Source organism: Kogia breviceps, chromosome 17 (genome assembly GCF_026419965.1).
Source record: "Kogia breviceps isolate mKogBre1 chromosome 17, mKogBre1 haplotype 1, whole genome shotgun sequence".
In the NCBI taxonomy this organism is placed as follows: Eukaryota; Metazoa; Chordata; class Mammalia; order Artiodactyla; family Physeteridae; genus Kogia; species Kogia breviceps.
The window spans coordinates 46,262,524-46,275,292 of NC_081326.1; the positions used below are offsets into that span (position 1 = coordinate 46,262,524).

The 12,769-nt window shown below is 40.8% G+C and overlaps 1 protein-coding gene across 3 annotated transcripts in view; it reads left to right on the forward strand.

The window, feature by feature from the left end:
- The first annotated feature begins 561 nt into the window (after window positions 1-561).
- The window catches only part of FZD6 (frizzled class receptor 6), a 36,484-nt gene continuing 24,276 nt past the window's right edge, over window positions 562-12,769 (forward strand). Inside the window, exons 1-2 of one of the 3 annotated variants that reach the window (XM_059043117.2) lie at window positions 562-752; window positions 1,719-2,051. In XM_059043117.2, the coding sequence (XP_058899100.1) occupies window positions 1,875-2,051 (177 nt within the window). In that variant the 5' untranslated portion in view covers window positions 562-752; window positions 1,719-1,874. The remainder of the gene's footprint in view (window positions 753-1,718; window positions 2,052-12,769) is intronic. The other 2 variants (XM_067017171.1, XM_059043119.2) reach the window with 2 other exon arrangements.

The window sequence follows — 12,769 nt, forward strand, 5'->3', positions numbered from 1 at the left end:
ACAGTATGAAGATCTGGTGATTTTCAAACGTTAGAGGGAAGGGATGAATAGGTAACACTGTGAGATGACGCGCGGCACAGCTGGTACTAAAAACTGGGTTGACTCCTAAAGCAGTTGAACTTTCTATTACGGTTCTGCATCAATAAACCATTGGACCTGCCAGGGCTGAAATCCCATTGCCATCTGTGCCTCCAGTTGGTGACCAGACTCCCTGAATTAATAAAAGGGTTTCTTGGTTTTGTTTTTTTAAGACAGATACCCAGCAAGTTACCCACTCTCCAACTACGGTCACTTGGGCAACTGACTTTCTAGAGCAAATTGGCCGCGTTTAAGAATTCTTGGCTCCTGATATTCGGAATAAATTGGGTTCTTCTAAAAGAACTTTATTTGGGATTCTTGGCTGGACAGCACATAAGAGACGGCAAAGTGGAGGCGACTTCCCGGCCCAACAGCTGGACCCCGAAACCGCGACACTGTTCACCCCGGCCCGGCGGGGCCGGCCCAGAACCAGGCCCGGCCGGCGCAGCGCGGGCGGGGCCCGGGCGGAGAGCCAAACTCGCCGCTGCCGCCGCGAGCCGTGACCTGCCCGCCAGACCTGGCGGCTCAGTCTCGCGGGATTCCTCAGCTCTCGCTCCCGGTGCGGCTCCTGAGGTGGCTAGAGTCCCGGACACTCCCGGGAGCCGTGTCTGGTCGCGGGGGTACGGTGGGCTGGACTGAGACGGGGAGGAAGGTTCCTTCGACCGCCGCCCGAGGTGAGGGTCCTTGGGCCCCGACTGGGCGGGCAGCCGCGGCCGGGCGGGTGCCGGGGTGAGCGGGGGCGGGCCTCGAGGGGTGCGGGGCGGGCGGGGGGCGCGCGCTTGGAGCCGCAGGTGCGGGGAAGGCGGCGGCGGCGGGACGGTCCGCACTGGCCGAAGTTTTCCCGGAAGTTGGGGAAAGGCGATGCCGGTCCCCGCGGAACCAGGGGCAGGTGCCCGGCGCTGGGCCCGGGGCAGGTGCCCGGGGGTGGGGCGAGTTGCCCTGCCTGGCGCTGGAAGTCGGGCCACCGGTGTGTGTTGGGGGATGGGATCAGGGCGTGCGATTATTCGTGGCTCCGGGCCCACAGACTCCCTCCCACCGAAACTCCGTCGCCGCCGCGGGACAGCTTTGCTCATTTTCCTTTTCCGTGAGATCGCTACTCCCCCCCAGCCCTTGAATACTAGTTTCGCTCCTCCGCAGTAGGAATCCTGGAAGTCTCCCTCTAGTTGGCATTTTTTAAAACGTAAAAGTATCTCTCCAGAGCAGTGCCACAAAAACTGGCCGTTTAGAGTCTTTAAAGAATTGAAGAACTCATGAGATCTTAAGGAATTTCCCTGGGACTCGGTTTTCTTATGCGTAATAAGGTAGCCAACAGGGGCTTTTAGGTTTTACAATTCTATCAGCCCTCCTTAACTTATTCCCATCCCCACCATTTTCTCCATTTCACTCACCCAGTGCCCCCCTTTTACCCTGTGTTCCGTACAGCGCAAGCCTCCTATCATCCGTTCCCTAGAGATGAGACTTCCTCAGCAGGCGATAGATTCTGTGCCAAGGCAGGTGGAAGAGGATCTCGATGGGATGAAATTTTCCGTCGTTTTTCCGGTGTTAGTTACCTAGGGTGAAAATCTTAACTCTGCACTTTGACGTACGCGTTTGAGTATATGACAAACGTTGTTGATACACCTTTTTGGTTGTTTTTACAGTAATTGACCCAGAACTCATTTTCAGGAAAAAGGGCTTCCTTCAAAATGGTAAAATAATTAAACGAGGAATTTGAGCATTTTATCTTTGGATGGAAATCTGAGATTGAAAAGAGCGATTAATCCAAGCCATGTGGTAAAATTAGGAATTTGAAGAGAATGGAAACGTTTACATTTTTATGGACATGTATTTTTCTACCCCTCGTACGAGGGCACAGTCTTTTCACCTGTGAACCAATTACTGTTCCCAGATGTATGAAAATGGCCTACAACATGACATTTTTCCCTAATCTGATGGGTCATTATGACCAGAGTATTGCGGCTGTGGAAATGGAGGTGAGTAGTTCTTCGTATCTTTATGGAAAAATAGTTTATGCTCTGTTCTGGAATAAACTATAAGTAGGAACTTTTCTTTTAAAAAAAAACATAGACACAGTAAGGGATTTCTTCAAGTTGTATATAAGTCCTGCTTTGAATAAGTCCCTTTGAGAATTAAATCTCCCTACTAACTTATGCTCGTGTACATCTGTGGCCCTGCTCAGTGGATTTGCTTAAGATCGGATTCATTTTATACGAAGTATAGTTATGAATGATTTTGCAATGTCTTGCACCTGTCAAATATTTTGCTCTCCTGAGTAAATTATGGTAGTTCCTCTAGAAATGTGAATTCTGAATTTTTCCTAATTGATTGAACGTATAATCTTTATTGCCTGGACTAAAAGTGCTTGGATTACATATATTTTCATAAGTAGTTGTTATGTTCACTTGGCCCTGTTTTTCTGAAGCAAATCAATGACTAGAAGATTTTGGGGCTGTAGTGTTTTGCTAAAAAGTGACTTTTTCTTTAAGCATAGTGCTTCAGTATTTGTAAGATACCTGTTTAAAAAAAAAAAAAAAAAACACGTCAGGGAAGGAGCAGAGTGACACGAAAGATTGCCTCAGATGCCTCAGTTACCTGCCTCTGGTTTAGAGATATGCAGATTGCTAGGGAGGTGTGGGAAGAAAGAGTTACCTGTAGAAACTTGTCCTCTCCTACAGATGTGTTAGGTGGATAACTTTCACGAAGGAAAGAAGACAAATGTTTCTGTAGTTTTTTTCCAGAAAAACTGAGGATGGTAAAGGCTTTTTCCCCTCAGATTGTTTCTAAGAGTTGAAACCCTGGCAATTTTAATATGGACACAGCTTTAAAAACTGACCAGACTTGATTTCGCAGCTTCTAAAGTCTTCCATTGTTGTTTAGTTGAATAGTTGTCCAGCTACCTCATTGTAGACTCATGTCTAAAATAGGAAGGCTTTTGAATACTAAGTAGAAGTACTTTTAAAAGATATTGCAGATTATATTACTATAATCTTTCCATGGTTTTTCAAACCAGTGCAAGGTGTCTTTTTGAACATTGAACAGATGATGTGGTGAGACTTCCATTGTTTAATCAGAACCATTTTGATTGTTTAATCTGATTAAATAAAGTATGTAGTATGAGTAACTTCAAGGAATAATTATAACCTTCATTCACATTTTTTCTGATAAGTGTTTTATAACTCATATCTTACAGAGTTCTTAAAATTTTTTTTAAATCTGGTGTCCTTTTTGTATAGTAGCTACATGCATTTTGAATGCTGACATTGACCTTATAAATTCAGATAATTTAGAATTCCTTATCATAAAGTACCATTATGAAGATAGGGAGAGATGCATCCCTGCTATTAAATACTGTAATTATAAGATGATAAGAACTAGTTTTTGTTCTAGACATGTCTTTTTAAAACCAATTGTTTCTGACCCCAAAAAGGTTATTTTTCATTTACCTAGCTTCTTTCCCAGGTAGTTTTGTGTCTGGACTTGATATCAAGAAGGCATTTTTGTTCTTACCTCCTTTATTTGATTGCTGACATTACTAATCTCTTCATTATATAATCTACACTTTCTCTTAGCCTTTACTATTAAGTTTTATTCCATAAATCACATTTCAGTTGGTTTAAGGTTATGAAAGAAAGCCATCAAGCAGTCATTTAATACCAGCATTAACCTAAGTTTACAAAAGAAGAAAGGGAAATGGAAAGGCAAAATAATATCAACCTAAATCAGACTTTAAATCTCTATAAATTATCTTTTTGGTCCAGTGTATTACGCTTTTCCCATTGCCCCATTCTTATTTGTCCTTAGCCAGTGACATTCTCTTTTAGTTCCTGTATCGAATGTCCAAAATTTTATAATTCGAGAGTTGTGACTTAAGTATCATGCAGAGCTTCTTATCCTCTTTTGTGCCATTGACCCATTCTCAGAATTTTAAAATTTAAATAACATGAGTAGGATTACAAAGGAAACCAATTATATTGAAATATACATCTATTTATAGCCCAGGTTAGGAAGCTTTGAGCATGTCATTATATAGGTGAAGAAACTGAAGCCCAGGAAAGTTATGATTTGTCCAAGATCTGAGCGCTATAATCTGATGCAGTCTTCTCTGTCAACACGGGCCATAATGTCTTCTTTAACGGTTTTTGTGGGGTGTTTTTTTATCCTTGACCTTATTAGATAAAAAAGAAAATATTTCTTAAGATTAGAATGTCCTGTGTTAATTTCAATCTTTGCTGCTTCTTCCTAAACTTCATTTTGATAAAAATTAAGCTGGGAGATTTTTTTTTTAACCTCTAATCAGCTCTACCTTTCTGTTTCTCATGCATGCCTTGAATACAAAGTCTTGTCAAAATTTTTAGATCAAAAATAAAATCCTTTGGCTTCAGCCTGTCCCCTCTGGTGGTGCCAAAGTGATTTCAGTAAAATGCAAATCCGTGCAGTCCACTCGGGTTAAAATTCTTCACCATTTCCCTAAAACTGGAAAAATAAAGACCTGACTAGTGCGGCACCTAAGGTTCTTTATATGAGACCCTGCCTTCCTGTCCAGCTTCCCATCTCGTTGCTTCCCATGTTACACACTCTGCTTCGGCCAAGCTGACCTGTTTGTAGATGTAGAACTCAGATCCATATTACTCCCTCTCACTTCCGTACAGTTGCACATATTGTATCCACTGCTTCCTGGGCTCCTTACCTACCCTTCTTCATCTGCTCAATTTCTTTACATCTCAATTAAAGCAATAACTCTGTGTTTAGCAAAGCATTCCTTTCACCTTTCTCACAAGCATATTTAATCAGCTCAATCTCTACACTCTGATAGTACATAATATATACAACTGTTCTTACACTTACTGTGCTGTATTGCACTTATTTACATGACTCTCTCCCTAGCTTTTGAGGTTGTTGAGACTAGGGATGTTTATTCATTTATATGTCTAATGCCTAGTACAGTGTACAGTGCCTCTGAGCATGGGAGATGTTCAGTGAAGGCTAAATAAAGGAAAAGGAGATATTTCTTATTCTAATAAATCAATGAGAATTTTCCCTCCAAATCTGTACCTTCCACCTTTATCTTCTGCAGAGTCTATGTGAAAGGCACTAATATTTTTATTTTTTTATTTTTTATTTTTTAACATCTTTATTGGAGTATAATTGCTTTACAATGGTGTGTTAGTTTCTGCTTTATAACAAAGTGAATCAGTTATACATATACGTATGTTCCCATATCTCTTCCCTCTTGCGTCTCCCTCCCTCCCACCCTTCCTATCCCACCCCTCTAGGTGGTCACAAAGCACTGAGCTGATCTCCCTGTGCTATGCGCCTGTTTCCCACTAGCTATCTATTTTACGTTTGGTAGTGTATATATGTCCATGCCACTCTCACTTTGTCACAGCTTACCCTTCCCCCTCCCCATATCCTCAAGTCCATTCTCTAGTAGGTCTGTGTCTTTATTCCCATCTTACCCCTAGGTTCTTCATGACCTTTTTTTTTTTTCCTTAGATTCCATATATATGTGTTAGCATACGGTATTTGTTTTTCTTTTTCTGCCTTACTTCACTCTGTATGACAGACTCTAGGTCCATCCAGCTCACTACAAATAACTCAATTTCGTTTCCTTTTATGGCTGAGTAATATTCCATTGTATATATGTGCCACATTTTCTTTATCCATTCATCTGTTGATGGACACTTAGGTTGCGTCCATGTGCTGGCTATTGTAAATAGAGCTGCAATGAACATTTTGGTACATGACTCTTTTTGAATTATGGTTTTCTCAGGGTGTATGCCCAGTAGTGGGATTGTGGGGTCATATGGTAGTTCTATTTATAGTTTTTTAAGGAACCTCCATACTGTTCTCCATAGTGGCTGTATCAATTTACATTCCCACCAACAGTGCAAGAGAGTTCCCTTTTCTCCACACCCTCTCCAGCATTTATTGTTTGTAGATTGTTTGATGATGGCCATTCTGACTGGTGTGAGATGATGTCTCATTGTAGTTTTTTTTTTTTTTTTTTTTTGTGGTATGCGGGCCTCTCACTGTTGTGGCCTCTCCCGTTGCGGAGCACAGGCTCCAGACGCACAGGCCTAGCGGCCATGGCTCACGGGCTTAGTTGCTCCGCGGCATGTGGGATCTTCCCGGACCAGGGCACGAACCCGTGACCCCTGCATCGGCAGGCGGATTCTCAACCACTGCGCCACCAGGGAAGCCCCTCATTGTAGTTTTGATTTGCATTTCTCTAATGATTAATGATGTTGAGCATTCTTTCATGTGTTTGTTGGCAATCTGTATATCTTCTTTGGAGAAATGTCTGTTTAGGTCTTCTGCCCATTTTTGGATTGGGTTGTTCGCTTAATATTGAGCTGCATGAGCTGCTTGTAAATTTTGGAGATTAATCCTTTGTCAGTTGCTTCATTTGCAAATATTTTCTCCCATTCTGAGGGTTGTCTTTTCGTCTTGTTTATGGTTTCCTTTGCTGTGCAAAAGCTTTTAAGTTTCATTAGGTCCCACTTGTTTATTTTTGTTTTTATTTCCATTTCTTTAGGAGGTGGGTCAAAAAGGATCTTGCTGTGATTTATGTCATAGAGTGTTCTGCCTATGTTTTCATCTAAGAGTTTGATAGTGTCTGGCCTTACATTTCGGTCTTTAATCCATTTTGAGTTTATTTTTGTGTATGGTGTTAGGGAGTGTTCTAATTTCATACTTTTACATGTACCAGTCCAGTTTTCCCAGCACCACTTATTGAAGAGGCTGTCTTTTCTCCACTGTATATTCTTGCCTCCTTTATCAAAGATAAAGTGACCATATGTGCATGGGTTTATCTCTGGGCTTTCTATCCTGTTCCATTGATCTATATTTCTGTTTTTGAAAGGCACTAATATTTTTATGTGGTTTACATATCATCTACCTTTGATCTGCCTGAGCCTAGTTCTAATAAAATACATCAGTTGATATCCTCTATGTTCTTTGCCATTATTAGCTTGACACATGTTTATTTTGAATTTACTCAAAAGATTAGATTTTTTAACCATTTATATTTATATGGAGTGAAAGAATTAATCTTTTGATTGGACCATTGTAATATAAACAATATGTGTCAGATTTCTTTTCAAACATTGTACTTTAGTACTTAATCTATAGTCTAGTCAAATACTGACTTATAACTGAATATACCTCAGCTTTTACTTTTTAAAAGTGTTTTATAGTTTCTCTAAAGAACTGATTGTGTTTTACACTTCCAACCCAACTGCCTTTGGCTCCTGCTGGTCCCAGTTGAATTTCCAGTGTTTACTATGAATTAACATTAGGATGAGGGGCTGAAGAATTATCTGATGATTATGGCAACCAATTGTGCCTTCTTAGCTACCAAAAATTTCATGTCAGTCAAGAGGTCTATTTCCCTCCTCTCTTATGCCTTAGTTTTCATTATGTGTGATGGTTATCCTGGTTTATAGAATTTATAACATTTCTGGTCATTGCTGATCTGTGATTATATGAGATGGTTTAGGGCAGTTGTTGTCAAACTTTAGTTCATAGACCAGCAGGTTGTAAGCTTGTTAGAAATGCAAGTTCATGGACCCCATCCCAACCTACTGAATCGTGATCTGTGAAAGTAGAGCTCAGAAAACTTATTTAACAAGCTGTCCAGGTGTTTCTTATGAGCATTAAAATTTGAGACCCAGTGGTTTAGAGCCGGGAACGCAGACATTTTCTGTAAAGGGGTAAATAATAAATATTTTTGGCTTTGCAAAACATTCACTCTCTGTCACAGCTATTCAACTCTTCAATTGTAGCCAATACAAATGAGTGTGGATGTTTCAATAAAACTTTACTTATAAAAACAGATAATGCATCACTTTTGGCCCACAGGCTGTAGTTTGCTGAACCCTGGTTTAAAGTACTTGAAAATGTTCTTAAGGATCACACACATAAAGAATGTAATAAAAATCATTATTGTGCATTCTTCTTAATATGTTACCATATGTGTTATGTGTTATTTTCTTTCCAGATAAGTTTTAAGTCAAATTTATCACAAACCAAAGGATCTGACTGAGATATCCTGGTCCTTTAGTTTTGTTTCAGAGATTGCTTGAAATAAGGGACTTTGATTTTTTTCCTTATTTCATTATCTGAGACTGAAGTCATTTGTTTTATTACAAAGAGTTAATTTACAATTCTGAATAGTAACTTGGCTTTGTAATGAAAAGGATGTTGTACAGTCTAACTCTCCCAAGTGGAAAAACAAATGGTTGCTGGTTTTCCATTGTGTTGCTTTTTGTTTCATATCTAGAGCATTGTTTCTCAAATTGTGAGGTTGATGTCCCTTGAGAGACTGATTTCATCCAGAAAGAGCTGAGACTGATCTAGGGAAAATGGAGACCAGAATTTTGTATTTTTCTTTTTGAATTGCCTTCATTAAGGCCTAGGCAAAGCTAAGTCATGTATTGTGTTTGGAACAGCATGTGGTTGTTCTACTTTAGAACAGTCTAAAGGGAAGTGAGCCAAAAAAAAAAAAAAAAAAAAAAAAACCCTTTCCTTTTCACCTGTTAATATGCACTAGTAAAATGTCTCTAATCAATTAAAAATAAAGGGATGGAGAAAAACTGTATAAACAAACTTTAAAAAAAAATCAGTTTCTATTGGTTTTTAGACATATTCATCTGCTTTTAGATGAGTCTAGTGGACCCCTTCCTTTCCTCCTTATTCTCCACTCTTCTACCCCCATACAAAAGGAAAGAAAATGTTTAGTGTGACTAACCTCTTTATTTTTCAGGGAAGACTTTCTGAAAATAGGTTTAGTTATTCTGAAAGTAAGCTATTGAGTCATTTAAAATGAAATAAATATAGAAAAGTATTCCAGATCAGTTGTGTGTATAGTGGCTACTGTTGAGTTTTAAATGTAGAAACTGTAGGGCTTCCCTGGTGGCGCACTGGTTGAGAGTCCGCCTGCCGATGCAGGGGACGTGGGTTTGTGCCCCAGTCCGGGAGGATCCCACATGCCGCAGAGCGGCTGGGCCTGTAAGCCATGGCCGCTGAGCCTGCGTGTCCGGTGCCTGTTGCTCCACAGAGGGAGAGGCCACAACAGTGAGAGGCCTGCATAACGCAAAAAAATATATATATATATAGAAACTGTAAACTTACCTTCCTTTCTGACATTGTACTGCAGTAGTAGGGAAAGTACCTTGACTAATTCTGAGTCTACAGAATCAGGGTTAGACCTGTATGTGAACAGAGGACAGTATTTCTCCTGGGAGTCTCTGCTGATAGACACAAAGTCCCTAGGGTCATTCCTTGTTATTCCACAGTCTGGGATATTATTAGTTATGCCTTCAGGAGAGCCTGTCCACAAAGAGACATGGTTCTTTTAGACCATGGGAAGACTGTTGTGTTGTGAGTTTTTCCATTCCTTGAGAATGTGGCATGTAGATAATGAAATTTTATTACTCTAGTTTGTATATATGTATGTATCCATTCATTAATGTTTGTTGAATGTGTACCTGAATGTGAATTATAGTTTTTCAAGTTACAAGTTTTCTTCAAATAAATTCGCTGCCCCTTTCTCTCTCTCTCCTCCTTCTGGGACCCTGATAATGCAAATTGTTAGTATGCTTGATGTTGTCCCAGAGGTCTCTTAAATTAAACCGTCCTCATTTTTTTAAAATTCTTTTTTCTTTTTTCTGTTCAGCTTAGGTGATTTTCACTACTCTGTATTCCAGTTCACTGATCTGATTCTCTGTATTATCTAATCTACTGTTGATTTCTTCTAGTGTATTTTTTATTTCAGTTATTGTATTCTTCAGTTCTGTTTAGATCTTCTTTATAATTTCGAACTGTTTATTAAATTTCTCACTCTGTTCATCCATTCTTCTCCTGAGTTTGTTGAACATCTTGTGATCATTGTCTTGAACTCTTTATGTGGTAGATTGCTGATTTCCACTTTACTTAGTTCTTCTTTTGAGGTTCTGTCTTGTTCCTTTGTTTGGAACATATTCCTCTGTCTCCTCATTTTGCCAAATTCCTTGTGTTTCTTTCTATGTATTGGGTAGGTCAGTTATATTTCCCAATCTTGGCGAATTGGTCTTATGTAGGAGACGTCCTGTGGGACCCAGTAGAACACTCCCCTCTGGCCACCAGAGCTGTATGCTCTAGGGGTGCCCACTATGTGGGCTGTGTGGGCCCTTCTGTTGTGACAGGGCTAACAACTGTGAGCACCCTGGTAGGTGGGGCTGTTCCCCAGCCCTGCTGGCTGCAAGTCCCTGCCTTGTGTGGTGGCTGCCAGAGGTAGTGGTACCCACTTAACCACTAATAGGCTAGAGGAAAGACTCCAAAATGGTGCTTGCCAGTACCAGTGTCCTCGTGGTAGAATGAGCTCCCCAAAATGGATGCTGCCAGTGTCTGTTTCCCCAGGGGGAGTCCCGGCCTTCTGCCTCTCCGGGAGCCTTTCTAAGATCAGTAAGAGGGTCTGACCCAGTCAGATTACTGCCTTTGCATTGGGACTTGGAGTGTGTGAAGTTTTGCATGTGCCCTTTAAGAGTGGAGTGTCTGTTTCCTGCATCTCTCCAGCTCTTCTGTATGCAAGCCCTACCGGCCTTCAAAGCTAGACATTCTAGGGGCTCATCGTCCCAGCGCAGGACCCCCAGGCTAGGGAGCCTGATGTAGGGCTCAGACCCTTGGCTTCTTGGGGAAAACCTCTGCATTTGTGATTATCCTTCCATTTATGGGTTGCCTACCCTGGGGAGTGAGTCTTGACTGTACTGTATTACTAACTCTTCTACCTGTCTCATTGTGGTTCCTTCTTTATATTTTTAGTTGTGGAAAGTCTTTTCTGCTAGTCTTCAGGTTGTGTTCATCAATAGTCACTCTGTAAAGCTGTAATTTTAGTGTGCCCGTGGGAGGAGGTGAGTTTACAGTCTTCCTAATCCACCATCTTGGCCACACTCTCTAAGTTACAAGTTTTAAATTAAATAACAGACTCTTCAGTGGACAGATTATTTTGCAGTACCAACCACTTACTATATGTCCTTGTCTAATTTCTAAAGGAAAGGTCTTTTGGAGAAATAGTTTATAATTTGTAGTGCTCGCTAAGAACTACTTAAAAATAACAAGTTTTCTGTTGTGGAAATAATGCAAATGCAAAGAATTCAGGGATGCCAGTATGTCACTCTCTTCCTAAGCCGAACAGCGCCCCTAGAAGCACTCACTTCAGCCCATAGTCCTTGAATATGTGATGGTCTTTATACCTTTCTCTGCTTGTCCGGCAGCAGCCACTCAGCCTTGTCTTCACTGGGCACATAATTCTAAGAAGTTCTTTGAATCTAAGTGATTATAAGGATAATGCAGTTAGTTGTTTTTCTGCTGTATACCATGGGCTGCCAGATTTCCATCTTTAAATACTGACAGAATGTTTGCTCGCTTTTGGCCCCAGTTAGTCCAGAAAACCAGTTCTAGAATTCTTCCCATTTCACCGAGGTCACTTACAACTTGTTCTTTGTATGATTTTTATGCCAGTTGATCTTCTTGGTTGCAAACAATAGAAACCAACTTTGACTAACTGAAGCAGAAACTGGGTGGATGTTGGGTAGCTTGTCGGATCAATGGAGAGGCTGGAGAACCGGGGAGAAGCAAAGGGAACCACAACACAGCTATGATCATGCCATAAGATCAGTCTGTCACCAGTGCCAACGCCAGTGGACACTTCCTGAACCATTGTCCCTGGACACTTACTTTGGCACTGTGGGTATTATTGATCCCACTGCAACTGCCTCAAATAATCTGACTGTTCTTTTATACAAGAATCTCAATACCTGGAGCATCCAGCTGGCCAAGCTTAGATTATGTGCCTCTGTTTTTGTTGTCCGGTTGCACCCCTGCATCTGTCGCATCCCACCTACTTTGGGATTCCCCAGAATAGGACTGCTGGGCAGATGGATATGGAAATGTTCACTGTAAAGCTCAGTGCAAGACAGAGTTAGTTAACTAACAAGGAGAAAATTTCATTGTGGTACCTACAGTTGCTTTGAAATTTATGTCCAGCTCTGCTATTCAAGTCTTTGTTACCCTCTTCATAAACTTTTTGAGCCATAAAGTGTCCTTAGAGACCATCCAGTAGTTCATCATGTTCATTTTACTGATGAATGCTCTGAGACTCAAAGACAGAAAATTATCTGCCAAAGGTGACACCAGCAGTTAATGACAGAGCTGGAACCAGAATTACAATGCTGGCATTATTTCCAGCAAAGGATTATATAAATACTCCACATATTTTGGTTCTCATTGTCTATATATCATAGCTTGGCTCTGCTCTTTTTCAGAATGGAGGTATAGTTTGCCTTCTTAATTGCCCTCTTCTTCCTTGTTCTTGCTAGTACTGATACTAACTACCACAGGATTTCTACCAGGAACTGACCATTTTCTATTTCTCTGAGTGTTAAAAGTCTAATCAACAGGACTATTTTAGTTATTACTTAATGCTCGAATTTCAAAAGCAGCATTGAGTTTTTTAATGCTGTGGTTAGTTCTTGGGTGAGTTTCTGAGCCTTCTTTGAGAATAAAATTTGAAAAGGAGAAATTCTTGCATGAGACCATGAAGGCTCTGGGTTACTGAGAGAGTTGAAGAAGGTGTGTCGTTCAGGGGAGGAGAGAGGGAACGGACTGAAAAGCCTAGAAAGTGTGAGTCATTGCTCAGTTCATGGGTTTACAT